The 27,888-nt window shown below is 45.9% G+C and overlaps 2 protein-coding genes across 3 annotated transcripts in view; both read right to left on the bottom strand.

The window, feature by feature from the left end:
• LOC137635684 (zinc finger protein 570-like) overlaps positions 1-27,888 on the bottom strand; it is a 99,120-nt gene that overhangs the window by 18,222 nt on the left and 53,010 nt on the right. The window lies entirely within an intron of this gene.
• LOC137635681 (zinc finger protein 845-like) lies at positions 2,939-26,171 on the bottom strand. Of its 2 annotated transcripts, XM_068368133.1 has the most exons (3): positions 26,000-26,171; positions 6,884-7,231; positions 2,939-6,138 (listed from the first exon to the last, which is right to left on the bottom strand). In XM_068368133.1, the coding sequence occupies exon 3, from the start codon at positions 5,915-5,917 to the stop codon at positions 3,566-3,568; it is 2,352 nt and encodes a 783-aa protein (XP_068224234.1). In that variant the 5' UTR covers positions 5,918-6,138; positions 6,884-7,231; positions 26,000-26,171; the 3' UTR covers positions 2,939-3,565. The 2 variants fall into 2 exon arrangements, with proteins under 2 accessions (XP_068224234.1, XP_068224235.1); XM_068368134.1 differs by lacking the exon at positions 6,884-7,231.

Genomic DNA, 27,888 nt, shown 5'->3' with positions numbered 1-27,888 from the left:
TCACCACGAAGTCCACTCTTCTCTTTCTCTTCAGCGTAGGAGAGACAGCCGTTGGTTTGTTACCCTGGCCGGCGAGTGCTGGTTTCATAACCCTCACTAACGCCCGTGCCAGAGGACCAAACCAAGTCTGCTGCTCCAAGGACACAGAGTCCGAAATCCTCGCTAAAGGGAAAGGGATCGGGCGATACTTTGGAGTGGACACGACGGTACCTGCCTGAAAAGAAGGTGGGGAAGAATGATGTACTAACCTCTCCTCGTCCTGCACTACCAACCTGTGTTTGGATGGAGGTGATCCCGAGTGCCGTCTAGGAGCACGCGTTCCTGCTGCTACCACCGGCTGCGGAATTCGCCGCGAACGATGGTCGCGCGGGAGCGCGGGCGAGCGATCGCGCGGGCGCGCAGGTGGATGCTCGCGCGGGCGCACAGGCGAGCGGTCGCGCGGGCGCGCAGGCGAGTGGGCGCGAGGGATGGGCAGGTAAATGAACGCGTGTCCGAGGCGACGAACGCAAGCGTTGGCGCGACGGCGAGGGAACGCGCTGCCGCGTAGGTGAGGAAGATCGCTGGCGATGTAGATCCACAGGCGATCGATGATGAGCTGGTGAGTGCAGTCGCTCAAGTTAGCGATGGCGCGATGTGGCATGTCGATGCACTGGCGTGCGATGGTGAGCAGCATGCGCAGGTGAATGACCGTGTAATGGTAAGCGATGGCGAGCAGCATGCGCAGGTGAATGATCGCGTGATGGGGTGCGATGGTGATCAGCATCCGCAAGAGGGCGATCGTGCAGGGGCGAGCGATGGCGAGCAGCATGCGCAGGAGGGCGATCGCGTGATGGCGAGCGATGGCGAGCAGCATGCGCAGGTGGGCGATCGCGTGATGGGGTGCGATGGTGATCAGCATCCGCAGGAGGGCGATCGTGCAGGGTCGAGCAATGGCGAGCAGCATGCGCAGGAGGGCGATCGTGCAATGGCGAGCGATGGCGAGCAACATGCGCAGGCGGGCGATCGCGCGATGGCGAGCTAGAAGCTGGCGAACCATGTTCCTTCAGGAGCGTTGGAGAACGTTGGCGCGCTAGCTGTCGCTGTTGAATAGGCGATACTAAGATCGCCTGTGCGCGCTGGCAAGCAGGTGAACGCTGGCGAGGAGGTAATCGCTGGCGCGTAGGTGATCGCTGGCGCGTAGGTGATCGTTGGCGAGCAGAAGGTCGACGCGTGTCATGTGAAAGGACAGGTGGCGCGGCGCGTTCACGAGCAGGAACTGGGAGATCGCTGGCGCGTTGGCGAACATGTGTTTTTGACACACGCGCAGCACGATGTTGCGTAGCCACAGGACCAGGCAGATAGTGAGCAGGGAGTTCAGCAGGAACTAAAGGGTGGTCAGAGACCGCGGGGCGATGGTCCTCAAATGAGCGCTGACGCTCGGAAGAGAGCTGACGAGCAGGAGAGCGCTGGCGAGAGGGGCGAACATCAGGAGAGAGCCGACGAGCAGGTGAGCGTCGGCGAGCAGGAGAGCGCTGAAGATCAGGAGAGCGCTGGCGAGCAGGAGAGCGCTTGTGCGCTAGCACTGCTCGCGTAAGGGAAGGATCCCTTAGCCCCGAAGGGACCGTTGCCCGTCGGGTGACGAGTTCTCCAGAAGGCGAAGATCTGGCAGGAGATGGAGAGCGGTCTGCAGAGAGGTTCAAGGAGGGCGGAGCTGTAGGTTGAGGCTGACGAGGAGAGTCCCCCCCGGAGGATGAAGAACCAAAAAGGCGCCTCTTAGTTCCCCTGTAAGGGGAAGGGAGGCCCTTGTGGCGTAGCGGACGGTGAGCCTTACGGCGGAGGCGGCCTCGGGGAAGATCGTCGGGACCATCGGTCCTCCGAAGGGGAGTCTCCGTTAAAGCACTTCCCTCAGAAGGAAGCTGAGCAGCAGCCGAGACCGAAGGACTCACTTCCCCCTTCGAAGGGTGTACGGAAGGAGGAGGAGAGTCTTTAGCACCATCACCCGCAACAGCACCTGCGGCGGAAGGCCCAGCCACGTCGGAGGCCTCTGTCACCACGACGTCGACAATAGACAGAGGGTCTACCTCGGCTACCGCCGGCGACTGCTTAACAGCGGCCCCCAACGAGACAAGGTCAATAAGAGCGACCCTGGAGGGCAAGCCCTTAAGCCCCAGGGACGACCAAATCTGTAAAAGATCACTGGATATGGCACTATCAATAACCTCCCCCGGAGGAGGAGGGGGAACCGCCTCGCTATGGGAGGCGACGCCCTCTCCCCCCACCGAAGGTCGGGAAACAGAACAAGGGCCTGCGCTCCCACTCGGCCGACTCTCCTTAAGAGGCGGACAAGGGGGAGCTTCGGAGGAGGTTTGGGCGGCAGAAGAAGAGTCCCGAGAACCTTCCTCCTTCAAGGCTAACCCCGGAGGAGAACGGTCTCTCTTGGACTTCTTCTTACGCCGACGGCCAAACCTCTCCCACTGGGAAGCAGACCACTCCCTGCACTCACGGCACATGTTCTCCTGGTCACACCGTCGGCCCCGACATTGAGGGCAGAGGGTGTGCGGATCCGTATTTACGTCCGACATGAAAGTCCCACAAGGACGACTGGCAACTCCAGGGCATGTACGCATTGTAAAGAAATAACTGAAGGTCAACTTCCAACCAACACACACGCTGAAAAGAAAAAGCAGAAAATTAAAGACTGTCACGAGGGTGATGAGCAGACACGTCTGATCCCCGCCGAGCCAAAAGTGAAGTGAAGCAAGTCACCGGTGTGTGGAGGGGGGAGGGGTAGCAAGCTACCCTTCCCCACCCCCCGCTAACTAGCGCGGGGGTAATTAACCCTCGTTAAAACTATTAGCTCGTCATTTCAGCTGCGCTAAAAGGTAAACCCCCCTCTGTAAATAGCGTGGTTTGTATTTCGGTTACGGAACAAATGCAAATTTCTTCCAAATTTGTCATTTATTACTGCACTACATACAAACTCTTACCATATTTACCGTGGAGACTCAACGTTAGGTGGGTGCAAGTCCAAAAAACTAACTGGCTAGTGCCTGACCTGAGGTGTTGCTCTGTGCTTCGCATGAGCTGTTTGGAGGCATCATGTCACCTCGTCGAAATTGAGAGCTAACGGCCTGGGCAATCGTGCGAAGGGGTAAGAACTCTCACATCTATAATCTTTGCTGTTTTTTCTCCTTTATTCCAGATCACAATATCAGATTTTATAGCACCTCCTTCTGTGATGATTCTTGAGGAAACCTTCAGACCAAAAAGCTTTACCACAGTCCGTGCACATGAATGGTTTTTCTTCCATGTGATTTCTTAAATGTTTATAGTCTCTGTTTTAAATTATATATTTTGCCACATTCATGACACTGGAATATATCTCTCATGTGATTTCTTATGTTTAGTGAGATATTTTTTTGAAGTAAAGAATTTGCTACAGGCGTTGCATTTGTATGGCCTCTCTCCCGTGTGAATTCTTGAATGTGTAGTGAGTTGTGGTTTTGTATTAAATGTTTTGCTACAGACATCACACTTGTATGGCTTCTCCCGTGTGAAGTCTTGAATGTACAATGAGATTGTGTTTCTAGGTAAATGTTTTGCTACAGATATTACATTTGTATGGCTTCTCTCCCCTGTGAACTCTTAAATGTACAGCGAGACTGTATTTCGAAAAAAATGTTTTGCTACAGACATTACATTTGCATGGCTTCTCTCCCGTGTGAATTGTTGAATGTGCAGCGAGACTGTATTGCGAAGAAAATGTTTTGCTACAGACGTTACACTTGTATGGCTTCTCTCCCGTGTGAATTCTTAAATGTACAGTGAGATGTGATTTTGTATTAAATGTTTTGCTATAGACGTTGCATTTGTATGGCTTCTCTCCCGTGTGAACTCTTAAATGTACAGCGAGACTGTATTTCGAAAAAAATGTTTTGCTACAGACATTACATTTGCATGGTTTCTCTCCCGTGTGAATTGTTGAATGTGCAGCGAGACTGTATTGCGAAGAAAATGTTTTGCTACAGACGTTACACTTGTATGGCTTCTCTCCCGTGTGAATTCTTAAATGTACAGTGAGATCTGATTTTGTATTAAATGTTTTGCTACAGACATCGCACTTGTATGGCTTCTCTCCAGTGTGAATTCTTGTATGTTTAGTGAGACTTTGTTTTGTATTAAATGTTTTGCTACAGACATTGCATTTGTATGGCTTCTCTCCCGTGTGAACTCTTAAATGTGCAGCGAGAGTGTATTTCGAAAAAAATGTTTTGCTACAGACATTACATTTGCATTGCTTCTCTCCCGGGTGAATTCTTGAATGTATAGTGAGACACTGTTTTGTAATAAATGTTTTGCTACAGACATCGCACTTGTATGGCATCTCTCCCGTGTGAATTCTTAAATGGTAAGTGAGATGTGATTTTGTATTAAATGTTTTGTTACAGACATCACACTTGTATGGCTTCTCTCCTGTGTGAAGTCTTGAATGTGAAGTGAGATAACTTTTTTTAACAAATGTTTTGCTACAGACATCGCACTTGTATGGCTTCTCTCCCGTGTGAACTCTTAAATGTATGGTGAGATTTGATTTCATATTAAATGTTTTGCTACAGACATCGCACTTGTATGGCATCTCTCCCGTGTGAATTGTTGAATGTGTAGTGAGATGTGATTTTGTATTAAATGTTTTGCTACAGACATCACACTTGTATGGCTTCTCTCCTGTGTGAAGTCTTGAATGTAAAGTGAGATAACTTTTTTTAATAAATGTTTTGCTACAGACATCGCACTTGTATGGCATCACTCCCGTGTGAATTCTTAAATGTGTAGTGAGATGTGATTTTGTATTAAATGTTTTGCTACAGACATCGCACTTGTATGGCATCTCTCCCGTGTGAATTCTTAAATGGTAAGTGAGATGTGATTTTGTATTAAATGTTTTGTTACAGACATCACACTTGTATGGCTTCTCTCCTGTGTGAAGTCTTGAATGTAAAGTGAGATAACTTTTTTTAATAAATGTTTTGCTACAGACATCGCACTTGTATGGCTTCTCTCCCGTGTGAACTCTTAAATGTATAGTGAGATGTGATTTTGTATTAAATGTTTTGCTACAGACATTGCACTTGTATGGCTTCTCTCCCGTGTGAATTCTTGAATGTGTAGTGAACTGTGCTTTTGTAATAAATGTTTTGCTACAGACATTGCATTTGTATGGCTTCTCTCCCGTGTGAATTCCTGAATGTTTATTGAGACAACTTTTATTAATAAATGTTTTGCTACAGACATCACACTTGTATGGCTTCTCTCCCGTGTGAATTCTTAAATGTATAGTGAGATATGATTTTGTATTAAATGTTTTGCTACAGACATTGCACTTGTATGGCTTCTCTCCCGTGTGAATTCTTAAATGCACAATAAGATATGATTTATTAGAAAACGTTTTCCCACATTCACTGCATGTGCATCGCTTTCTAGCTAGAGCATTGGAGTTAACATTACCAAAGATCCTTTTTTTTATCTGCTTCTCATTTATTTGATTCACCTCTTGATTCAAAACATCTTTCTGTAATAATTCTCTTCCACTGATTACACATGAAAGTCTTCCTTTTTCTTTTCCTTTATCCTCTTTCACAGCTGTCCCTAAGTAAGTGTCTACACTTTCCTCATCAACGACATTCTCTTTACAACTTAATGAACCGTTTTCACTCACTGATGCATCGTACTCGTAGGAATTTTTCAAGTTGCTTTCGCTGGATTCAAATATTTCTGGCTCTACTTTGACTTCCATTTTTGGATCCAAGAAAAGAGCGCCATCATTAAAGAGAGCAACACTGCCAGACGTATCATTATTTTCTGGATCGACTGCAGGTAAAAATAAATCTTCAATTTCACTTTTCATTGAAAATTCAAAAGGTGGTTCAGAATTCATCATCCTCTCCCTATCATAAGATGAAACACCCCTTAATATTATTTTCAATAGACTTCAAAGAGGAAATTAAGACTAAACTTCCTATTCTCAGACATCATACTGTACAACAAAATCTTCCAACATGACCCTTTCTTTTCCAGTCTTACGTCTCTGGCGTATACCTTCAGTAGCTTACAAGCTTTAGCAGCAAGAGGTGGATGATTCCTTCCTTTGAGATGAAAAGTCTGGAAGAAAAGAAAACTACAATCAGTTGGAGAAGAGGAAAACTCAATAAAATTAATGGAGCTTTCTAAAAAATAAAATAAATTCATAAAGTTATGTACTTTTCATTTTTCCTAAACATACAAATCACAGACTTTGATCTGTGTTCTATCTGTTCTTGTTACACATTTCAGGCATCTAAAAATCTCATATCCTCTGTAGATTCTATCATCCACAGTATTTCCTGTGACATAATTGGTTTTATCTTTAAATAGTTTTCCCCTTGCTCTTCAAAAAGACAGAGTTTCATCCATTGTCTTATTTCCTTTACTGTACTTCCTCTCCAGTCACCATCAAAATTGTCTTGCTAATACTGCTATGCACCTCTGAGCCTTCCTCCAGAATTATGAACAGCAAAAGGCTTTATAGTAATCTTGCACAGACACAAAAATTTACCACAAACTCTTCCATATGATTCCATCTGCCTTTGGCTTTGGTTCTACTGTTATGGCAAAGTAACATTACTCACTTTTTAAGTTATTTCTTTCTGGTTGCCTTTGTGTTGTCCAATACCTTCTCAAGAACAACAGATACCCTCCATCCCTGTGAAGATGGACCAGGAATTCTGCAATTTTAGGCTGAGAGGGTCTGGATGAAGAATGACCTTTCATCCGGCACCAGCATAAAAAAAACTGCCCATTTGACTTGATAAACTCAACGTGTAGAGCGTCAAATGTCTGAGGCTAACTAAACGAAAAGCCTTCTTACCTTGAGAACCTCCGGACAGGCTCCAAGCATGAAGATGAAGCATGTGGAGCCCCTGATGAAAAGGATGAAAGTGAGGCTATTCGTGTAGATCTGATCACTCTAGCAATCAGACGGGAGGCTCCACTAAGACCACAAAGAGGTCTGGGAACCAGTCCTTCCGTGGTCAGAAGGGAGCGATGAGGGCCAAGGAAAGAAGACTGGCTTCCCTCGACTTGATAAGACGCCCAGATCAGAGAGAGGTGGGAGGTGTACACCTTAAGACTTCTTAAGCTTGTAAGTGGGCATCTGTCCTCATGTACTGGGGATACTTGAACGAAGGGAAGACGACTTGGCAACAAAAGTTCATTCCTATGAGATGGGATAAGAATTGAATAAAAACTGGACAGAAAAATTATTTACACCAAAAAAAAAAGCCGCCCACTCATCGGGCACTCCTATATCAATACAAAAACACAAGTACCTATCTGTTTTTATTAAGACACCCCCCAAACCCAAAAAATAAGATATAAAATATAAAAGGTTTATGCAAATTTCTTAGCAATTAACACCAAAAAACGGATTTTGAGCGAAGCGAAATATCTATTTTTGGGTGATATGGCCATGTCGTCCTGATGGACCCTCCCTCCTTTCTAAAAAGGAGTATACATATATGTAAAAAAGTCCCCACCCAAAACTACTTTATCTGCGGCTATCCATGCTTAATTGCAACAAGGAATAGTTCGCCGGAGTGGTACAGGGAGGGAATCCACCGGGTAACCTTGATAACGGCTCCCCTTCTGTTTCGCCACTCTTCCCCCTCAAAGCGAAAACTCTATTTGGGGTGAAGATTGCCATGTGTCGTATCAAGAAATACGTCCCCTGATATTATGCGATATCCTTAAACGGATTTTGAAGCAAAGGGAAAAATCTATTTCAAGGTGAGATAGCAATGTCGTCCTGATGGAAGGTTCCTATTGGTAGCTTTCTAAGGGATATTTGGCTACAGTGATATTCCCAGAGAACTGACCTTTAGGTCAAGAGAATTCTAACTCCTGGCGTGTATATCCTTAAAATTTCTCTTAAGGATATCGCATAATATCAGGGGACATATATCTTGATACGACACATAGCAATCTTCACCCCGAATAGTGTTTTCGTTTCGAGGGGGAAGAGTGGCGAAAACAGAAGGGGAGCCATTAACAAGGTTACCCTTCCTCCCGTACTATTACAAGTATCCAAGATGGCGTTTATTCCTTGTAGCATTGATCATGGTGCTACAGATGTAGCAGTTTCGGGAGGGATCTTGCATAGGCTTTTTCTATGGAAAAGGAGGGCAGGTCCATCAGGACGACATGGCTATCTCACCCAAAAATAGATTTTTCCCTTCGCTCAAAATCCATTTTTTGGGCTCAGGCCATGTCATCCTGATGGAAGTTTACCAGAGAATTACTAGAAAGTACTGTATCTGTGGATTTTCATAGGTGCCTTACCTTGCGACAGATTTTTCTATAATCATCCGGACCATTGAGACATATGACGTTACCGTTATACGTCATTACCACTAATCATAGGCAATGTTAGGGGTTCCTGCCCCCTCCAGGGTAGAGTCATACTAGACAGTAGAAAAGGGGTCTCAAGGTTTGCATATACCGTATGAACAGACATAGTATCAACTAGATATACAAGAGTCTTACAGTTTGTGTATACTTGTTGGAACAAAAGTATCAACTATATTTATTGTCTGTACACAAACAATAATATGAGGTATACTTAGGTAAGTAAGTAAGAGAACTTTGGCTATACTTTATTTGTTAATTGTAGGGCGAAATAAGACGCAATTACACATTAATAGACATTTATTCACTAAAAATGACTACAGATACAATAGCATGTGTAATATATATTAATTTATATTAGGAGAATCATACATATATATCGTCACCCTCATAAACTAATTGCCTAAGTCATTTTCTCCACTTGTTGGGAACTCAAAAAAAAAACCTTCTCATTTCCTAATTCTTTATATCATTGTCTTGAGTTTCAATTCACAAATTCTTAACAGAAGAATTTGTGAATTAGAATTTGTTAATTGAAGCTTAATACAATGATATAAAGAATTAGGAAATGAGAAGGTTTTTTTATTTCGCAACAAGTGAAGAAAATGACTTAGGCAGTTAGTTTATGAGGGTGACGATATACAACTTAATCCAGAAAAGTTTTTCTACCTGAAAGGGAAGAAATGATTAGTGTCCCTATGAAATTTGAAAATTTAATAAAATTTCCTAATATAGTTTTCTGTAATTGTTGGATATTATCAACACTGTGTACAGTACACACGGCACATGTGTTATTTGTATAATTCTACACCTGAGGTTTTTTGAACAGTCTTTAGTGACACTCACTTCAAAGGTATTGCACTTGAAGGTATCAACACCTTTACACGATAATTGAGAGTCCCACTCAATTCATTGTTCATTGCAGCACTAGACGACAGGTTTTAATACACGACTGTACCTGCCGCCATTATATAATGCTTCAACTCATGCACTTTCTTTGCATAATGTTTGTAGAACACTCTGAATGACTTCCATCCAGTGTATGAGCGAAGACGCTCGAAGTCCATATACTGAAAAAAGTTCAGTGATGAAACAATTTTTCTTGGATCATAACCTGCGGGTGTACTGTCAGGATCCGCTCTGCGAATGAAGTAGGTGAGCTTCCCCCTCACTTCTTTTAGGGATAAGTTTGATCCTGAAGTTTCTCCTTTAAAGAGCTGTCCTCCCCTGAAGTCGGAAGTTCTTCGAAGATAGACCTTTAGACATTCTACTGGACACAAAGAGACAACTTCCTTCAGAGGGCAGATTCTCCAGGGACCCCATCTCTTAGTGAAAGCTGGTTTTTGGCCAGAAAGGTTGGATCAGGAAAGAGATTCAGTTCTCCCACTTCTGTGAACTGAATATGGCTCTCGTTTCTAGATGGGTCTACTATTTCACTAACTCTAGCCCCTGAGGCTATAGCGAGCAGGAAAATAACTTTTGGAGTTAGATGCTTGAGAGAGCAACATTCATTGTTCACTGTTGAAGCGTAAAGGAGGACCTTGTCCAAGGACCATGAAATGGGCTTCGGAGGAGCTGCAGGCCCGAGTCTAGCACATGCCTTTGGGATCTTGCTAAAGATTTCGTTTGACAGGTCTACTTGAAAGGTGTATAGAAGAGGTCTAGTCAGCGCATACTTACATGTAGTTATCGTGTTGGCTACCAGACCTTGTTCATGAAGGTGGATAAAGGACAGACAAAAATTTATCAAGATTTCTTTGTCCTTTTGCTTTGACGAAAGCAACCCACTTTTTCCAAGACGATTCAAATTGTCTTCTGGTTGACTTGGACTTGAATTCTTCTAAGAAGTCTATACTGCCTTTTGAGATCCCAAATCTTTTCTTAACCGCTAGGGTGAGAAAATCATGAGATGAAGGATTTGGGGTCTCTGTGATGAAGCGAAGACAGTCGACTTCTGCACCCGTTGAGATAGTGCTGGGTTCGGTAGAGGGACCAGCCTCAGCTTCAGTTCTATTACCAGAGGGAACCAGTTGCTCTTGGGCCACTTGGGAGCCACTAGAGCTGTCGTTCCTCGGAAGGATCTTAGCCTGTTGAGGACCTTCTGTAGGAGATTGGTCGGAGGGAACAGGTAAATCCGGTTCAATTTGTTCCAATCGAGGGACATGGTGTCCGTCGCCTCCGCTAGAGGGTCATCGTATGGGGCTATATATCGAGGTAGTTTCTTGTTGTCGCTCATCGCGAAAAGATCGATCTGCACTTCCAGGACTTGTTGTAAGATGAAGGAGAATGAGTCTGCGTCTAGGGACCATTCTGACTCTATTGGCTTGAGCCTGGATAGAGCGTCCGCCATCACATTTCGGAACCCTTGAAGGTGAACTGCTGATAGGTGCCATCTCTTCTTTTCCGCCTGACGGAAGATGGCTAATATCACAAGGTTGATATGGGGCGATCTCGAGCCTTGTCGATTCAGACACCTCATTATCACTTCGCTGTCCAGGATCAGTCTGATGTGGGCTGATCTGCGAGGAGAGAGTTTTTTCAATGTCAAAAGGACTACCATGGCCTCCAAAATGTTGATGTGAAAGGTCTTGAACAGAGAAGACCAAGTCCCTTGGACTTTCCTTTGATGGGAGTGACCTCCCCATCCTTCCGTCGAGCTATCCGTGTGGATGGTTATCGATGGTGGAGGTGGTTGAAAGGGCACAGTCCTCTTTAGGTTCTTGGCTTGAGAAGTGATTGTAGTAAGGTCGGTATCGGTCTTCTTTGATCTCTTCGAGTGTTTGATTCGTATCTTCTCCAGACTCCTGAAGCATCTTTTAGTTGTGCTTTTAGCACTGGGTCCGTCACTGCTGCAAACTGGAGAGAGCCCAGTACTCTTTCCTGTTGGCGTCTTGAGATCCTGTCGGGAATCAGTAGTCTCTTGAAGATCCTACAATCTCTCTCCTCTTCCCTGGCGGAATGGAGAGACGGTATGACTTCAAGTTCCAATGGATTCCCAGCCATTGAAACTCCTGAGCTGGAGAAAGTTGAGACTTCTTGATGTTATCTTGAATCCCAGATGTTCCAGGAACTAGATCACTTTCTTGGATGCTTGCAGACAAGCCGTCCTGGATGCTGCCCACACCAGCCAGTCGTCCAGGTTCTGAACTGTCGTCGAAAGGTCCTTCCTCCTCTGAGCTTGCATCCCCAGCAGCCCAGGGAGGGTCTCGGTCATCGACTGAAGTCAATTTAGCAGAGGAATGAGCCCTCAGAGGGAGGCAGAGACAGATGCAGATGCAGACGCTGATGGACCTTCCCCTTGAACTGGACAACCCCTGTGACCACTGACAATAGCTCTTCCTGCAAGTGGGAAGGCTACTGTCAGCAATTGTTCATGTTTGCCTGCCGTACCAGAACGAATGTTGGGGCAAACATGTGCTGTGGTGGAGACGGTAGAATACGAAGACACTCTTTTGGTGCAAGACTTATGGAGTCTCAAGGGGAAAGATGGAGATCAACCCCTGGGGAGCCTGTACGTTACCACTGCGTACCCAACAGCAGAGGCCTCTGGAGCATAAGGTTGTACTGGAGTCACATGGACGCCACTACTACTCACCTGACTCCCAGGGGAAGCTGACCGAGCAGAGTCAGTGTGTCTGATGGTGAGGATTCATCCGTTTCGAGGATGAACCCGAAAGGGAAGAAGGATCCCTCTTTGCCTTCTCTTTCCGCCCCCTTCCAAACTTCAGCCACTGGGAGGGTGACCTCTCCTTACACTAACTACAAAGAGACTTCTATATGTAAGAGTTACCTCTGCAAACATGACAAAGACCGTGATGATAGGTCTCCAATGCCAACATGAAGGGACAATCCCGCGTGGTTTTACATCCCCAACGGGCACCCACACCTGAAAAAGGAATGGAAAGTTTTTAGCTTTTAGGCCAGTTCCTATTTAATCATTTATATTAAAAAGTTTGTACAGTAGAGCAAGATAACGGCTTTACTCTACCTTGCCGCAATGAAAAGTGACATTCAGTTACTAGTGCCGGTATGAACAGGGGGAGAGAGAGAGAGAGGGAGGGGGGGAGGAAAGGAGAGAGACTGTCAAACACACACACACTTGGGCAGTGGGTCCTTGGTGGACTACGCTCGAGGGTGAACCTAAGGGAGCTGCATCCCTTGAAAATGCGTCAAAATTCTATGGACTCCACATTGGCCGTTTTTATGAAAGTATCGTCAATGTAGCGCACATGGAGGTCAGGTTTGCATAAGGGCCACATGCACAGTATATTCAGAAGGACAGTGTCGCCATGGGGTCCCCTTTAGGCGTTCTCTCTGCTAATTTTCATATGGGAGAACTGTAGTTGAGGAGTGTTTTTCAAAAAATCAGCAAACCTGATCTCTAAAGATGGAATTTCAAAGTAGGACTCCGTATATAAGCCCTTACAAACACATCCTGCATTACAGTTTACTCTTGATTATGAGCAGAAAACCTTCTCCCTGCTTGAAACCGGTTGATTCGAAGGATTTGTTATGCTTGAATCAGCAAATTTAAAATTTTTGTAAATAAGTGAATATTACTTTGTGCACACTGACATTGTGATAGTGTTTCCCGCAAAGACATTCTTTATACTTATCATCTATACTTTTGTAATATGTAGTGATATATTAAAAAAGAATTGTGAATGAATATGGACTCCATCATCTTCCTCTGGAAAATGTCCCTATCCCAGGTACTGACGGATTAGAGCAATGAAGAGAAAAAGATAAGAACAATACAAAAAGTCAATTACAAAATTAACGCCAGTAAGGCAGCAATTACTTTCAATAAAACCAGTTTAAAGGTTTCTCATGAATACCAGGGACAAGGGACAGGACAATGCCTTATAATGGTTAACATTATTAACATTACTAACCAAGCTACAACCCTAGTTGAAAAATCAGCGAACATATGCAGAACAAAAACCATTAAATCATTAGCTCAATTAATTATAGAAGTATGTGTAGAACAATGAACGCTGCACGAACACCATAGAAAATGAGATGGAAAGTCTCGTTTTCTGTGAGCCCGGTGGGGGTGTACGTAAGATAGCGGCCGCCTGTATGCATGAATACGGCCGTGTATGGACACTGCTTGTGGGTCAGGTTAGGTGGGAGAAGTTTAGGTTAGTTGTTGTCTACTTTCTATACACACGGGAGGAAATGGCCGCTGATATAAAAAAGCTCCGCAAGGTAAGTCCTAGCAAATAAAAACCCCAATATTTTGACCGTGCTTCATAAGTATTACTTGTAGTCAACCCACCATAACTAATAAATCATGGCTTTCCACCAGAAATCATTATCAAAAACGTTCAAAATACAGTACCTATAATAATGGTAATATTTTGATAGATTTCTAAAATATTCCGCTAGAGTCTAATGTTTTTTGCTTCGCTCGCGATAGAAGAAAAACTTCAGGCTCCTAGCCTATGTACTGGCAAGCGGTAATGCTGGGTGGGACTTTAATGAAATATGATATTTTAATTATAAAATAAATTTTTGAATATACTTACCCGGTGAATATATAGCAGCAACTCTGTTGCTCGACAGACAAACTCTACGGAAAAAACTCGCCAGCGATCGCTACACAGGTTGCGGGTGTGCCCAACAGCGCCATCTGTCGACCAGATACCCAGCTCTTATGTAAACAAAGACTCAATTTTCTCCTCGTCCCACTGCGTCTCTATTGGGGAGGAAGGGAGGGTCATTTAATTTATATATTCACCGGGTAAGTATATTAAAAATTTATTTTATAATTAAAATATCATTTTTAAATATTTAACTTAGCCGGTGAATATATAGCTGATTCACACCCAGGATGGTGGGTAGAGACCAGTAATATATGTTTACATTCTATGAGCTAAGAGTTTTTTATTTCATTTTAGAAGTTATCAAAATAACAAAAACAAAATAAATAGGTACCTGGTAAGGAAGTCGACTTGAACAATTACTCTGCCTTTTAAGTACGTCTTCCTTACGGAGCCTCGCGATCCTCTTAAGATGCTGATCAACCCCTAGGAGCTGAAGTATCAAGGGTTGCAACCCATACAACAGGACCTCATCAAACCCCTAATCTAGGCGCTCTCAAGAAATGACTTTGACCACCCGCCAAATCAACCAGGATGCGAAAGGCTTCTTAGCCTTCCGAACAACCCATAAAAAAACAACATTTCAAGAGACAGATTAAAAGGATATGGAATTAGGGAATTGTAGTGGTTGAGCCCTCACCCACTACTGCACTCGCTGCTACGAATGGTCCCAGTGTGTAGCAGTTCTCGTAAAGAGACTGGACATCTTTCAAGTAAAATGACGCGAACACTGACTTCCTTCTCCAATAGGTTGCGTCCATTATACTTTGCAGAGATATATTTTGCTTAAAGGCCACGGAAGTTGTTACAGCTCTAACTTCGTGCGTCTTCACCTTAAGCAAAGTTCTGTCTTCCTCACTCAGATGTGAATGAGCTTCTCGTATTAACAATCTGATAAAGTCTGACCAAGCATTCTTTGACATAGGCAAGGATGGTTTCTTAACTGAACACCATAAAGCTTCAGATTGGCCTCGTAAAGGTTTAGTACGCTTTAAATAAAACTTAAGAGCTCTAACAGGGCATAAGACTCTTTCTAGTTCATTGCCTACGATCTCCGATATGCTGGGAATATCGAAAGATTTAGGCCAAGGCCGAGAAGGCAGCTCATTTTTGGCTAGAAAATCAAGTTGCAGCGAACAAGTGGCTTTTTCCGACGAAAATCCGATGTTCTTGCTGAAGGCATGAATCTCACTGACTCTTTTAGCCGAGGCTAAGCATACCAGGAAAAGTGTCTTAAGAGTGAGATCTTTCAGGGAGGCTGATTGTAACGGCTCCAACCTGTCTGACATGAGGAATCTTAGTACCACGTCTAAATTCCATCCAGGGGTAGCCAAACGACGCTCCTTGGTGGTCTCAAAAGACTTAAGGAGGTCTTGCAGATCTTTATGTTTGGAAAGATCTAAGCCTCTATGCCGGAAGACCGATGCCAACATGCTTCTGTAGCCCTTGATAGTGGGAGCTGAAAGGGATCGTCCTTTTCTCAGGTATAAGAGAAAATCAGCTATTTGAGCTACAGAGGTACTGGTCGAGGATACAGAAACTGACTTGCACCAGTCTCGGAAGACTTCCCACTTCGATTGGTAGACTCTAATGGAAGACGCTCTCCTTGCTCTAGCAAACGCACTGGCTGCTTCCTTCGAAAAGCCTCTAGCTCTCGAGAGTCTTTCGATAGTCTGAAGGCAGTCAGACGAAGAGCGTGGAGGCTTTGGAGTACCTTCTTTACGTGTGGCTGACGTAGAAGGTCTACCCTTAGAGGAAGACTTCTGGGAACGTCTACTAACCATCGAAGTATCTCGGTGAACCATTCTCTCGCGGGCCAGAGGGAAGCAACTAACGTCAACCTTGTCCCTTCGTGAGAGGCGAACTTCTGCAGTACCTTGTTGACAATCTTGAACGGTGGGAATGCGTAGAGATCCAGATGTGACCAATCTAGGAGGAAAGCATCTATATGTATTGCTGCTGGGTCCGGGACTGGAGAGCAATAGATTGGAAGCCTCTTGGTCAGCGAGGTTGCAAAGAGATCTATGGATGGTTTACCCCAAGTGGCCCAAAGTCTCTTGCACACATCCTTGTGGAGGGTCCATTCGGTTGGAATTACTTGCCCTTTCCGACTGAGACAATCTGCTATGACGTTCAAGTCGCCTTGGATGAACCTCGTTACTAGGGAGATGTCTTGACCTTTTGACCAGATGAGCAGGTCCCTTGCGATCTCGTACAACGTCAGTGAGTGGGTACCTCCTTGTTTGGAGATGTACGCCAAGGCCGTGGTGTTGTGCGAGTTAACTTCCACCACTTTGCCTCGAAGGAGAGACTTGAAGCTTTTCAAGGCCAGATGTACTGCCAACAGCTCCTTGCAGTTGATATGCATGCTCCTCTGACTCGAGTTCCACAGTCCTGAGCATTCCCGACCGTCTAGTGTCGCGCCCCAGCCCACGTCCGAGAAGAGAACGTGGTTGGGAGTCTGAACAGCCAGGGGAAGACCCTCTCTTAGGTTGATATTGTCCTTCCACCAAGTCAGACAAGACTTTATCTTTTCGGAAACCGGGATCGAGACCGCTTCTAGCGTCTTGTCCTTTTTCCAGTGAAAAGCTAGATGGTATTGAAGAGGACGGAGGTGTAGTCTTCCTAGTGACACAAATTGTTCCACTGATGACAGCGTCCCTACCAGACTCATCCACAGCCTGACTGAGCAGCGTTCCTTCTTCAGCATCTTCTGGATGGATAGCAGGGCTTGATCTATTCTGGGGGCTGATCGTCTTGTTGTTCAGCAACGTCCTCATCAGAGGGTTCCTCATCCGAAAACTGATGAGGAAACGGCAACGGAGTGGGCAACGTCTGGCTCACTGAGTCCGGTCGCACTGGTGCATGCGTGACGGAGCTGGACGCAACATCATGGAACTGCTGCACAGTCTGTGAACTGTCAACAACCATGGGTGCGCGAGGAAGCACAGCGTCCACCCGAGACTGTCTAGACCGTCTGGGTTGTGCAGTCAACACCCTACCGGGTTGCTGAGGTTGACGCACTGCGTCAAAACAAGTCACCTCTGCTGGTTGTTGAACGTCCTGAACGTCAACAACCACCTCCGAGCGTCGCTTAACGTCAACGTGCGGCTGGCAACCCACACTGGGTCGCATCGGTGGAGGAACCACCTCAACTGGCAGACGCGAGAAGGTTACCTCAGCGTCAACAGGGCGCACAACCGACCGGTTGGAAGGTTGTTGGCCAGAAGGTTCGGCAGCAACCTTCTCCGCATTAAAGTCCTCTATCAAGGACGCAAGCTTGGACTGCATGTCTTGCAGCAAAGCCCATTTAGGGTCTACGGGAGCAGGTGCGGCAACAGACGGGGTTAGCGACTGAGGCGGGTACCGCTTTCCATCCCTGAAAGCCTTGTTTATGCATGACATAATTGTACAGCAAAACTTCAAAGGCTCGAAAACAGCTGTGAAGTTGACCTGTAAAAAAAACTTGGAGCGTCTCCTGGCCAGGCGCCAGGGAGAGTCTACGAGATTTGAGAAGACTATCTGGGCAGAGGCATGAACTCCCAAGCCGAGAACTTCTCTCGTGTCATATCAGACTCTCGCTCTATAAGCCAGTTTAAAAGAAGGGAAAGCAAAGGCTGTATCCCCAAACTCCTCCTGGTGATAAACCAGTCGCCTAGCCAACGTAAAGCTCTCTAGGAGAGCGAGAGAGCACTAGTTTAAGCTCTGACGTTTAGGCGAACGAGGAGCAGCAGTTACAAAAAGATCCGGACAAAGATCCTTAAAAAAAAATCATCATGATTTAATTAAAGTCCATAGAGGGCTAAGCAGCTTTAGGCTCCTCTCCATCTGACAGAGTCCTCAAAGGAATATCAGTAGGAGGGGGAACAGCAACTTCCTCATCTACAGGAACCTTGTCCGATAAAAGCTGAGTCTCAAGCAAGGGAGAGACCTACCGTGGTGGCAATGCTTTACAAGCAGAGTCCACACTCACTGGTGCATTAGTAGCGGACCAGAACGCAACGTCATGTAACTGCTTGACAGTCTGTGAACTGTCAACAACTGAACTGTCAACCACAACAGGTGCGTGAGGACGCACAGCGTCCACTCGAGACTGCTTTGACTGCCTAGACTGAGCAGTCAAAACAACTCTAGAATGCGGAGGTTGACGCACAGCGTCAAAACAAGTCAACTCCGATTGTTAGCGAACGTCTTGAACGTCAACAGGAGCATCAGCAAGTGGCCTAACGTCCAAATGCGGCTGAAAATCCACACGAGACCGCATCGAGTGTGGTTCTAAACAACCTGACTGACGTGACTTAGCTACGCCAACGTCAACAGGAAGCACAAAGGAACGTTAGGTTGGCTGAAAGCCAGGATATCGATGAGATAAACGGCTAGACTCAACGGACTAATCGGCAGAATAGTCTTCCATAAGGGAGGCAAGCATATTCTGCATGTCTTGCCATACAACCCATTAAGGATCAACGGAAATGGTTGTGGTAAGAGACGAGGGTAACGTCTGTGATCGCAACACTTTGCCAATAAAAAAGACTCTCGGAGTCTGTGTTGCGCTTTTGTTAGGCGGCGAGCAGTTATCCGATGACTGCATAGGGTCAGAGCTGTCCTAATGGCTGTAACCAGGACGCTGGACCTGTCCTGAAAGGACTGACTTTCGCTTAAGGGCTTCGAAACCTTGTGACAGGTTTCTTATGCGAAAAGCCTTCGGATGACGAGGAGAAAAAACGTCTCTCTCGTCTTATGGTAGGGGAGATCTTGGTAAGATACACCCGATACCATAGAGGGAAACGTCTGTTCGTTGATCAAGGCCTCTCGAACCCATAAGTCGTTCGACATTACTTCTCCCCTGTTTGGGAGCTTGCAAGAGGTCCCGGACTAGGTGAACGACAGGCACGAACAGACGAACCCTCGGACGCAACACTGTAACACTTTGCGCAATATCATTTTATCACTTCGATTTTCTGTTTTGCACTTATTTCACTGAAATCGAAACTTTTACTGATTTCTACCTGAAGCACGCAATTCTACCCTTATCAAAAGGTAGTAATTGCGAAATCAAGTCGTATAATGCAAGCTCATTAATACCAGCAAAAAACAGAAAACATATTTTAAGATAAAAATTTCAGTGGCTGGGGAAGAGACTAAACACTAGTTCCTTCAAAACTACGTTTTCAATCTCTAACCGCACATAGCCTGGGGACGAGAATAAAAACTAAAAACGTTTTATCCTTTCTCCCCGTACCGAGACTAGGGACGAGAGCAACTCGAGAACAACGTTACCCGCTTGAACGGAACGTTTTCTCTCCTCTCTCTCCCTCCGTCTCTATCTTTCTCTCTCTTTCTCTCTTGATTTCGCACCTAAAAGAAGAGCCCAATTACATTTCGTCAAAAAAACATGTTATTTGACCAAAGGAAAAAACTGAAAGGTTTTTCAATTAAAAAGTTCCTTTAAAATAGAATTTAAAACATTTAAGCTTAGAAAGAATGAACAAAACGTCAGAATCGATTTACTCTTTCTGCAAAGTGAAACCGTGATACACTCTCTCTCTATCGTAACGATAGAGCGCATGTTGAACGTCCTGAACGTCAACAACTGCGTAGCATAAATAAACTAAACGTTAATTCATCTTTGAAAAAGGTACGAAGACTATTCAAAGAAAATCTTTTATAAAATATTTCATTTAAAAAGTTTTAAATCCTTAGCTCTTTAAAAGCTATTTACGATATAAAGGGCTCAACGTTGAATAACTTCGGTTTCCAAGTTAGGACCGCCTACTCTCAGGAAAGGTCGCATATAAACAAAACATTAAAATTTATTTTTATATGTTTATAATAAATTTAAAGTTAATCGAAGAGGCCTAATAAAGGCGGAGAGATATAAAATATATAGAGGAAAATTTATAATTAATTTATAACGTGATAAGATAATTACTAAAAGCCTAAACACACTTCCGTCTAAGGGAAGGGTCGGCCATTTAAAAGTGAAAGAAAGTCCATACTCTCTTTGTCACCATAATTAAATCTATCCAAAACGAGTTCAAGATTTAAGATGAAGATAAAACACCTGCATTGCGAAAGCTCAAAACCAGAATATAGTACTTCACCAATATGATGTGAAAAACTCCAGTTTAGCAACAGCGAGTAAAGTACGTCTTGTCGACACGTCGACAGAGAGAAAATTGAGTCTTTGTTTACATAAGAGCTGGGTATCTGGTCGACAGATGGCGCTGTTGGGCACACCCGCAACCTGTGTAGCGATCGCTGGCGAGTTTTTTCCGTAGAGTTTGTCTGTCGAGCAACAGAGTTGCAGCTATATATTCACCGGCTAAGTTAAATATTTAAAAATTACCATAATTACACCGTGCACCCGTTCTTTTAAAGCCGTAAAAGATATTGTTTTCATTGTAAACATAAGATACTTTACAAGCAAAACTAGAATTTGCTATAAGAAATGGATGAGTGCTGGGTAGCTTAGTATTTTTATCTATATGTTTTTCACTCCAAGTCCATTGTTTACATCTGAGAGACAGAAGGGAACTTTTTGTGCATGCGTTGTTTCCCATGGGTTTGGGGAGCTTTCTGTGCATCTACAATGACGTATTTGTCAGCTGTTTTCTTTAAACCAATTAACAATTTACAAGTACTTCTTCATAAGTTCATGGATGTTGTTCTACAACAGCCATATTTTTTTCCCACCTACCCCTTCGGTTTCAACTTAACCACAATCACATAGACGTATCAAAGAGGGAACTTAAGGGAAGTACATCAATCTATTTCGAAATTTAGTGTATTTCCATTTATGTCGGCAATTGATTATGATGGAAATGCTCTCCGTTCAGTGTAAAGCTATTGTTACTCATGTGAAATTAAAAAATAACAGCAAAATAATGCCTCCGAGTTCCGATTCTAACTTTATTTTTTGGGAAGACCAGCACATTTCTACTCCAAACCTTTAGTAAAGATTGCCAAAAAAAAAAAAAAGTGTCAATCATAAGGTAAGGAATTGTTTGTGATTTACTTTTTCAAAATGTAACAATTCATTTGAGATTTACTTTTAATTTGTGACCTGGGAAGGGGGGTCCAGCTAGTGGTTGTGACCTGGGAAGGGGGGTCAGGTAGCGGTTGTGACCTGGGAAGGGGGGTCAGGTAGCGGTTGTGACCTGGGAAGGGGGGTCAGGTAGCGGTTGTGACCTGGGAAGGGGGGTCCGGCTAGCGGTTGTGACCTGGGAAGGGGGGTCAGGTAGCGGTTGTGACCTGGGAAGGGGGGTCCAGCTAGTGGTTGTGACCTGGGAAGGGGGGTCAGGTAGCGGTTGTGACCTGGGAAGGGGGTCCGGCTAGCGGTTGTGACCTGGGAAGGGGGGTCCGGCTAGCGGTTGTGACCTGGGAAGGGGGGTCCGGCTAGCGGTTGTGACCTGGGAAGGGGGGTCCGGCTAGCGGTTGTGACCTGGGAAGGGGGGTCAGGTAGCGGTTGTGACCTGGGAAGGGGGGTCCAGCTAGTGGTTGTGACCTGGGAAGGGGGGTCAGGTAGCGGTTGTGACCTGGGAAGGGGGGTCAGGCTAGCGGTTGTGACATGGGAAGGGGGGTCCAGCTAGTGGTTGTGACCTGGGAAGGGGGGTCAGGCTAGCGGTTGTGACCTGGGAAGGGGGGTCAGGCTAGCGGTTGTGACCTGGGAAGGGGGGTCAGGTAGCGGTTGTGACCTGGGAAGGGGGGTCCGGCTAGCGGTTGTGACCTGGGAAGGGGGGTCCGGCTAGCGGTTGTGACCTGGGAAGGGGGGTCAGGTAGCGGTTGTGACCTGGGAAGGGGGGTCCAGCTAGTGGTTGTGACCTGGGAAGGGGGGTCAGGTAGCGGTTGTGACCTGGGAAGGGGGGTCAGGCTAGCGGTTGTGACATGGGAAGGGGGGTCCAGCTAGTGGTTGTGACCTGGGAAGGGGGGTCAGGCTAGCGGTTGTGACATGGAAAGGGGGGTCCAGCTAGTGGTTGTGACCTGGGAAGGGGGGTCAGGTAGCGGTTGTGACCTGGGAAGGGGGGTCCGGCTAGTGGTTGTGACCTGGGAAGGGGGGTCCAGCTAGTGGTTGTGACCTGGGAAGGGGGGTCAGGCTAGCGGTTGTGACATGGGAAGGGGGGTCCAGCTAGTGGTTGTGACCTGGGAAGGGGGGTCAGGTAGCGGTTGTGACCTGGGAAGGGGGGTCCGGCTAGCGGTTGTGACCTGGGAAGGGGGGTCCAGCTAGTGGTTGTGACCTGGGAAGGGGGGTCAGGCTAGCGGTTGTGACCTGGGAAGGGGGGTCAGGTAGCGGTTGTGACCTGGGAAGGGGGGTCCAGCTAGTGGTTGTGACCTGGGAAGGGGGGTCAGGTAGCGGTTGTGACCTGGGAAGGGGGGTCAGGCTAGCGGTTGTGACATGGGAAGGGGGGTCCAGCTAGTGGTTGTGACCTGGGAAGGGGGGTCAGGCTAGCGGTTGTGACCTGGGAAGGGGGGTCAGGCTAGCGGTTGTGACCTGGGAAGGGGGGTCAGGTAGCGGTTGTGACCTGGGAAGGGGGGTCCGGCTAGCGGTTGTGACCTGGGAAGGTGGGTCCGGCTAGCGGTTGTGACCTGGGAAGGGGGGTCAGGTAGCGGTTGTGACCTGGGAAGGGGGGTCCAGCTAGTGGTTGTGACCTGGGAAGGGGGGTCAGGTAGCGGTTGTGACCTGGGAAGGGGGGTCAGGCTAGCGGTTGTGACATGGGAAGGGGGGTCCAGCTAGTGGTTGTGACCTGGGAAGGGGGGTCAGGTAGCGGTTGTGACCTGGGAAGGGGGGTCCGGCTAGCGGTTGTGACCTGGGAAGGGGGGTCCAGCTAGTGGTTGTGACCTGGGAAGGGGGGTCAGGCTAGCGGTTGTGACCTGGGAAGGGGGGTCAGGTAGCGGTTGTGACCTGGGAAGGGGGGTCCAGCTAGTGGTTGTGACCTGGGAAGGGGGGTCAGGTAGCGGTTGTGACCTGGGAAGGGGGGTCCAGCTAGTGGTTGTGACCTGGGAAGGGGGGTCAGGTAGCGGTTGTGACCTGGGAAGGGGGGTCCAGCTAGCGGTTGTGACCTGGGAAGGGGGGTCAGGTAGCGGTTGTGACCTGGGAAGGGGGGTCCAGCTAGTGGTTGTGACCTGGGAAGGGGGGTCAGGTAGCGGTTGTGACCTGGGAAGGGGGGTCAGGCTAGCGGTTGTGACATGGGAAGGGGGGTCCAGCTAGTGGTTGTGACCTGGGAAGGGGGGTCAGGCTAGCGGTTGTGACATGGGAAGGGGGGTCCAGCTAGTGGTTGTGACCTGGGAAGGGGGGTCAGGTAGCGGTTGTGACCTGGGAAGGGGGGTCCGGCTAGCGGTTGTGACCTGGGAAGGGGGGTCCAGCTAGTGGTTGTGACCTGGGAAGGGGGGTCAGGCTAGCGGTTGTGACCTGGGAAGGGGGGTCCAGCTAGTGGTTGTGACCTGGGAAGGGGGGTCAGGCTAGCGGTTGTGACATGGGAAGGGGGATCCAGCTAGTGGTTGTGACCTGGGAAGGGGGGTCAGGTAGCGGTTGTGACCTGGGAAGGGGGGTCCAGCTAGTGGTTGTGACCTGGGAAGGGGGGTCAGGCTAGCGGTTGTGACATGGGAAGGGGGGTCCAGCTAGTGGTTGTGACCTGGGAAGGGGGGTCAGGTAGCGGTTGTGACCTGGGAAGGGGGGTCCGGCTAGCGGTTGTGACCTGGGAAGGGGGGTCAGGTAGCGGTTGTGACCTGGGAAGGGGGGTCCAGCTAGTGGTTGTGACCTGGGAAGGGGGGTCAGGTAGCGGTTGTGACCTGGGAAGGGGGGGTCCGGCTAGCGGTTGTGACCTGGGAAAGGGGGTCCGGCTAGCGGTTGTGACCTGGGAAGGGGGGTCCGGCTAGCGGTTGTGACCTGGGAAGGGGGGTCCGGCTAGCGGTTGTGACCTGGGAAGGGGGGTCCGGCTAGCGGTTGTGACCTGGGAAGGGGGGTCCGGCTAGCGGTTGTGACCTGGGAAGGGGGGTCCGGCTAGCGGTTGTGACCTGGGAAGGGGGGTCCGGCTAGCGGTTGTGACCTGGGAAGGGGGTTCCAGGGGGCTTGGCCCCAGTTAGTTGTGACCTGTGAAGGAGGGTCCAGCTAGTGGTTGTGACCTGGGAAGGGGGGTCAGGTAGCGGTTGTGACCAGGGAAGGGGGGGTCCGGCTAGCGGTTGAGACCTGGGAAGGGGGGTCCGGCTAGCGGTTGTGACCTGGGAAGGGGGGTCTGGCTAGCGGTTGTGACCTGGGAAGGGGGGTCCGGCTAGCGGTTGTGACCTGGGAAGGGGGGTCCGGCTAGCGGTTGTGACCTGGGAAGGGGGGTCCGGCTAGCGGTTGTGACCTGGGAAGGGGGTTCCAGGGGGCTTGGCCCCAGTTAGTTGTGACCTGTGAAGGAGGGTCCGGAGGGCCTGCCTCCGGCTAGGGGACTGTGACCTAGGGAACTACTAGGTTAGGTTAGGTGGGTTTGTAAGGTTCTTTCCCTTTTTACAATTCTCAAAAGTGATAAATAATCACGTTTGGCCTATTTTCAGCCACTTACATGAACCATATTTTTCTAACTGGTTATCTTGTGCTTATTATACATTTTTTTACCATCATTATTACTGCAAATAACTCGTTTATTACATTTCCCCATCCAAAAATACCCCAGTTTCCCACTGGGGTCCCCCATAATTGTCTTTATATAAGGGGATCCAAAAACTCATGAACGGGTGGTTTGCCCCAATAATCATGGTCGTATAAATGTATAAAACACAAGATAGCGAGTAAGAAAAATTTATGGTTCATGTATTAGGCTGGAAATTAAAGTATCGCATATTTACTATTTTTATTTAATGACACAGTCAGAAAGTCCTATCGGACGGCATCCAACACGTACTGTACTCTAGTCTAAACCTATTTGTGATGTACCCTGGCCTATTTGATATAATTCACAAAAAATGTCAACTAGAATAAATCAGGAACTTTCTGCTTAAATAAATACTACTTATAACATATAAAGTAATTGGACCAATTACGTTAAATTTGAGTATATTTACCTACGGAGAGGCAGATGTACGTACAATGGCGGCCACCTGTATGTATGATAAAGGCCACCTTATTTTCAACTTTATCGGAAACTTGTATAAATAAAGACTGTTCAGAATGTTATAAGTACCCTGGGAAAGTACTTACTATACCGATATACAAAGATTTTGAAAACCATCTAATTTGGCGTGAAATTCATAAGTCGAACGAGCTCTGTACCTAGGTTACGAATAAACCCGCAAGCTGATCCTGAAATAATGTAAATACAGCTCTCTCCGTTTCGGGTTTGTGTGATCGCGGCCACATGCATACCTGATGTCGGCCGATATATGCTTGTGTGTATGAGTGATAGCGGCCACATGTATGTATAACGACGGTCGATTAAGAATAGGCAAGTGTAAGGGGGGTCGCAGGGGGGCATTAGCCCCCATATTTAGGTTCAAGAATAAGAATACGGCAAAATACGGCAATGTACGGGGGTCACAGGGGGGCTTAGCTCCCCCGTTAAGGAGACACACGTCTTGTAGGTAAGGTTAGGTGGGCCCATTCAAGTTAGGCAGCTTTCTATTCTAGAGTTTTTGCAGAACATTCTTTTGAAGTACAACGGCCACGTCTTACGAAAGTTTAGAAAACGGGAAGAAATTCCAGTTTTCTGTGCCCGCGCGAGGACTTGGCCGCTTATCTACAAAGGCTCCGACAAATCTCTTGATTGGATATGCTCAGCCAGATCCTTATCTCTAGGGTGCCTGTTATTTGGATAATGCTTTAATTATAACTCACCAATCAGGCATTAGAATATACTTAAAATAAACTTATGAATAAAAACCAAAGGTAAGTGTTTCAGGGTCCACGTTCCAGGTTCCTCGTTGCTCCTCCAAAACATGGTCCTGTAAACAGACGCCAAAATTATCAGTAACCAGAGACCCATCCCAAGTTATCTTACCTTATTCAAATTCACTTTTTCTTTCACAAATATCCCAGTCACGCCAAGTTCAGTTTATATATTACACAATTTCACAACGGTGTTGGCTCTTCCCCTAAAGAAATGGCTTATTTTGAGGCACTATTTAATTCGAGTCTGTCACTATTCGCAAGCGTTCTCAACTTCAAGCAGCGTTGCCAACTTGCCAGCTGGGTTAGTTTAAAAATCCCTAAAAATCATGATAAAAAAATCCTCAAAATAACACAAAAATCCCCATTTCCACAAATATTCTTTTTTCATCATGTAGGCGCTGCTAATATAAAAAATTACTCACTATAATTCATGTAATTACAAGTAAACTAATTGCAACAATATGAAGGTTAACACATCTGTTTCTTCTTCATAGAAATTAGTACAGAATACCCCCCATCAGACATGCAAAATCCCCAGATCTAGGTCTAAATTCCCATATGTGGCAACACTGACTTAAAGGTTCCTCGTTGCTCTCTCCAAAACATTGGATTGTGGGCATACTACTAGATGAAGCATATTAGGTGCAAAAAAGTGCTGTCATCTCCAGATAATTCATTTTTATTAGTTTACCTCCTACACAAACAGCTTCACAGATTGCATACTTTTACTTCTAACTTCAATGACCTTTTCTAATATATCCAGACAACCTCTTTAATTGGTGTTTCTAAATTTCCTATTTCTATGTTATATCTAAATTTTCTTAACAGCTAAACATATGCTTGGTAGTATCCTGTGCCTCCCCACACAAAACACAAAGCCTATCATTATTATTCCTGTTTCGCATAATCTTTTTTTTTTATTCTAGCACATTCAACCTTGTTTTCCTAACTATTACTGCCTGCCCCCCCCCCTCTCTCTCTCTCTCTCATTACATATCTTTGTGCAGGCCTACGTAAATTTTTGAGATTATGAAATAATAAAACACAAATAATGGAAAATTTTATTTACCTTAACTTGAAATAATTCTAAATACAGATACTGTGAAAATGTTACAATATGATGAATAGTTTCAAATACTACCAGAGTTTGTATCCTTATTTTTCATGAATTGAATCTTCCAAATAAACTAATAATCAGGTTTTTAAATCAATAAAAATAACACTTTAAGTAACCCAAGAAATTAATAGTGAAGAAGGTAAGACAGAGTCAACCGTGACGGGGAGACGTTGTAAATATTTGCTATAGAGTTACTAACATATTTAGTCGTACTCAGTGTTTTAACAAAACCTTGTATTTCGCGTTGTTTTATGTCTAAACAGCAAGTCTCTTGTCTATCATAATGTCTAATGAATGAATTAAATCCAAAGGATTATCTATAGAATATATAACCTAGAAATAAAAATCTAGCTTAGCTCAATCCAGGTCTCCTTCTCATGTTTATATGTCACTCAAAGAATGTTATTTTAGAAAGGGACTTCATTTTCAATCACAGAATGATGTAAATGACTTATAATTTCACGATATAAAGTATTGATATCGTGTCTAATAAAAAATGAATGAACTTGATGGTGTATAGCAGTATCTCTTTTTTATTTATATCAGTTCTATAGATTTGCCTGAATATTGTAATGGACCCCATTAGAATGTGAAGGTTTTTGATCAGCGGGAAAATTGAAGGTATTATTGTACTGTAATCCATAATAGTCAGAATTGCAAAATAGTAGTAAAAGAGTACATAGTTTATGCGTTTGATTCGTAATAATGTATATATTCACACATGTTATTGTGGCGAGCTGTGTAGTGACCATCTGCATGTAGATTCTGGCAGGCTGAAACCACATGACCAACTCTCAACTGCTGCAGGACAAAACTCTCACAGGTCGTTTCCTGATATGCCCCTCATTTTTCTGAAACCGTTTGTTAGGAGGCCTTAGGCT

Source organism: Palaemon carinicauda, unplaced genomic scaffold, assembly GCF_036898095.1.
Source record: "Palaemon carinicauda isolate YSFRI2023 unplaced genomic scaffold, ASM3689809v2 scaffold16, whole genome shotgun sequence".
Taxonomy (NCBI): Eukaryota; Metazoa; Arthropoda; class Malacostraca; order Decapoda; family Palaemonidae; genus Palaemon; species Palaemon carinicauda.
This window is presented reverse-complemented; position numbering and strand designations above follow the sequence as displayed.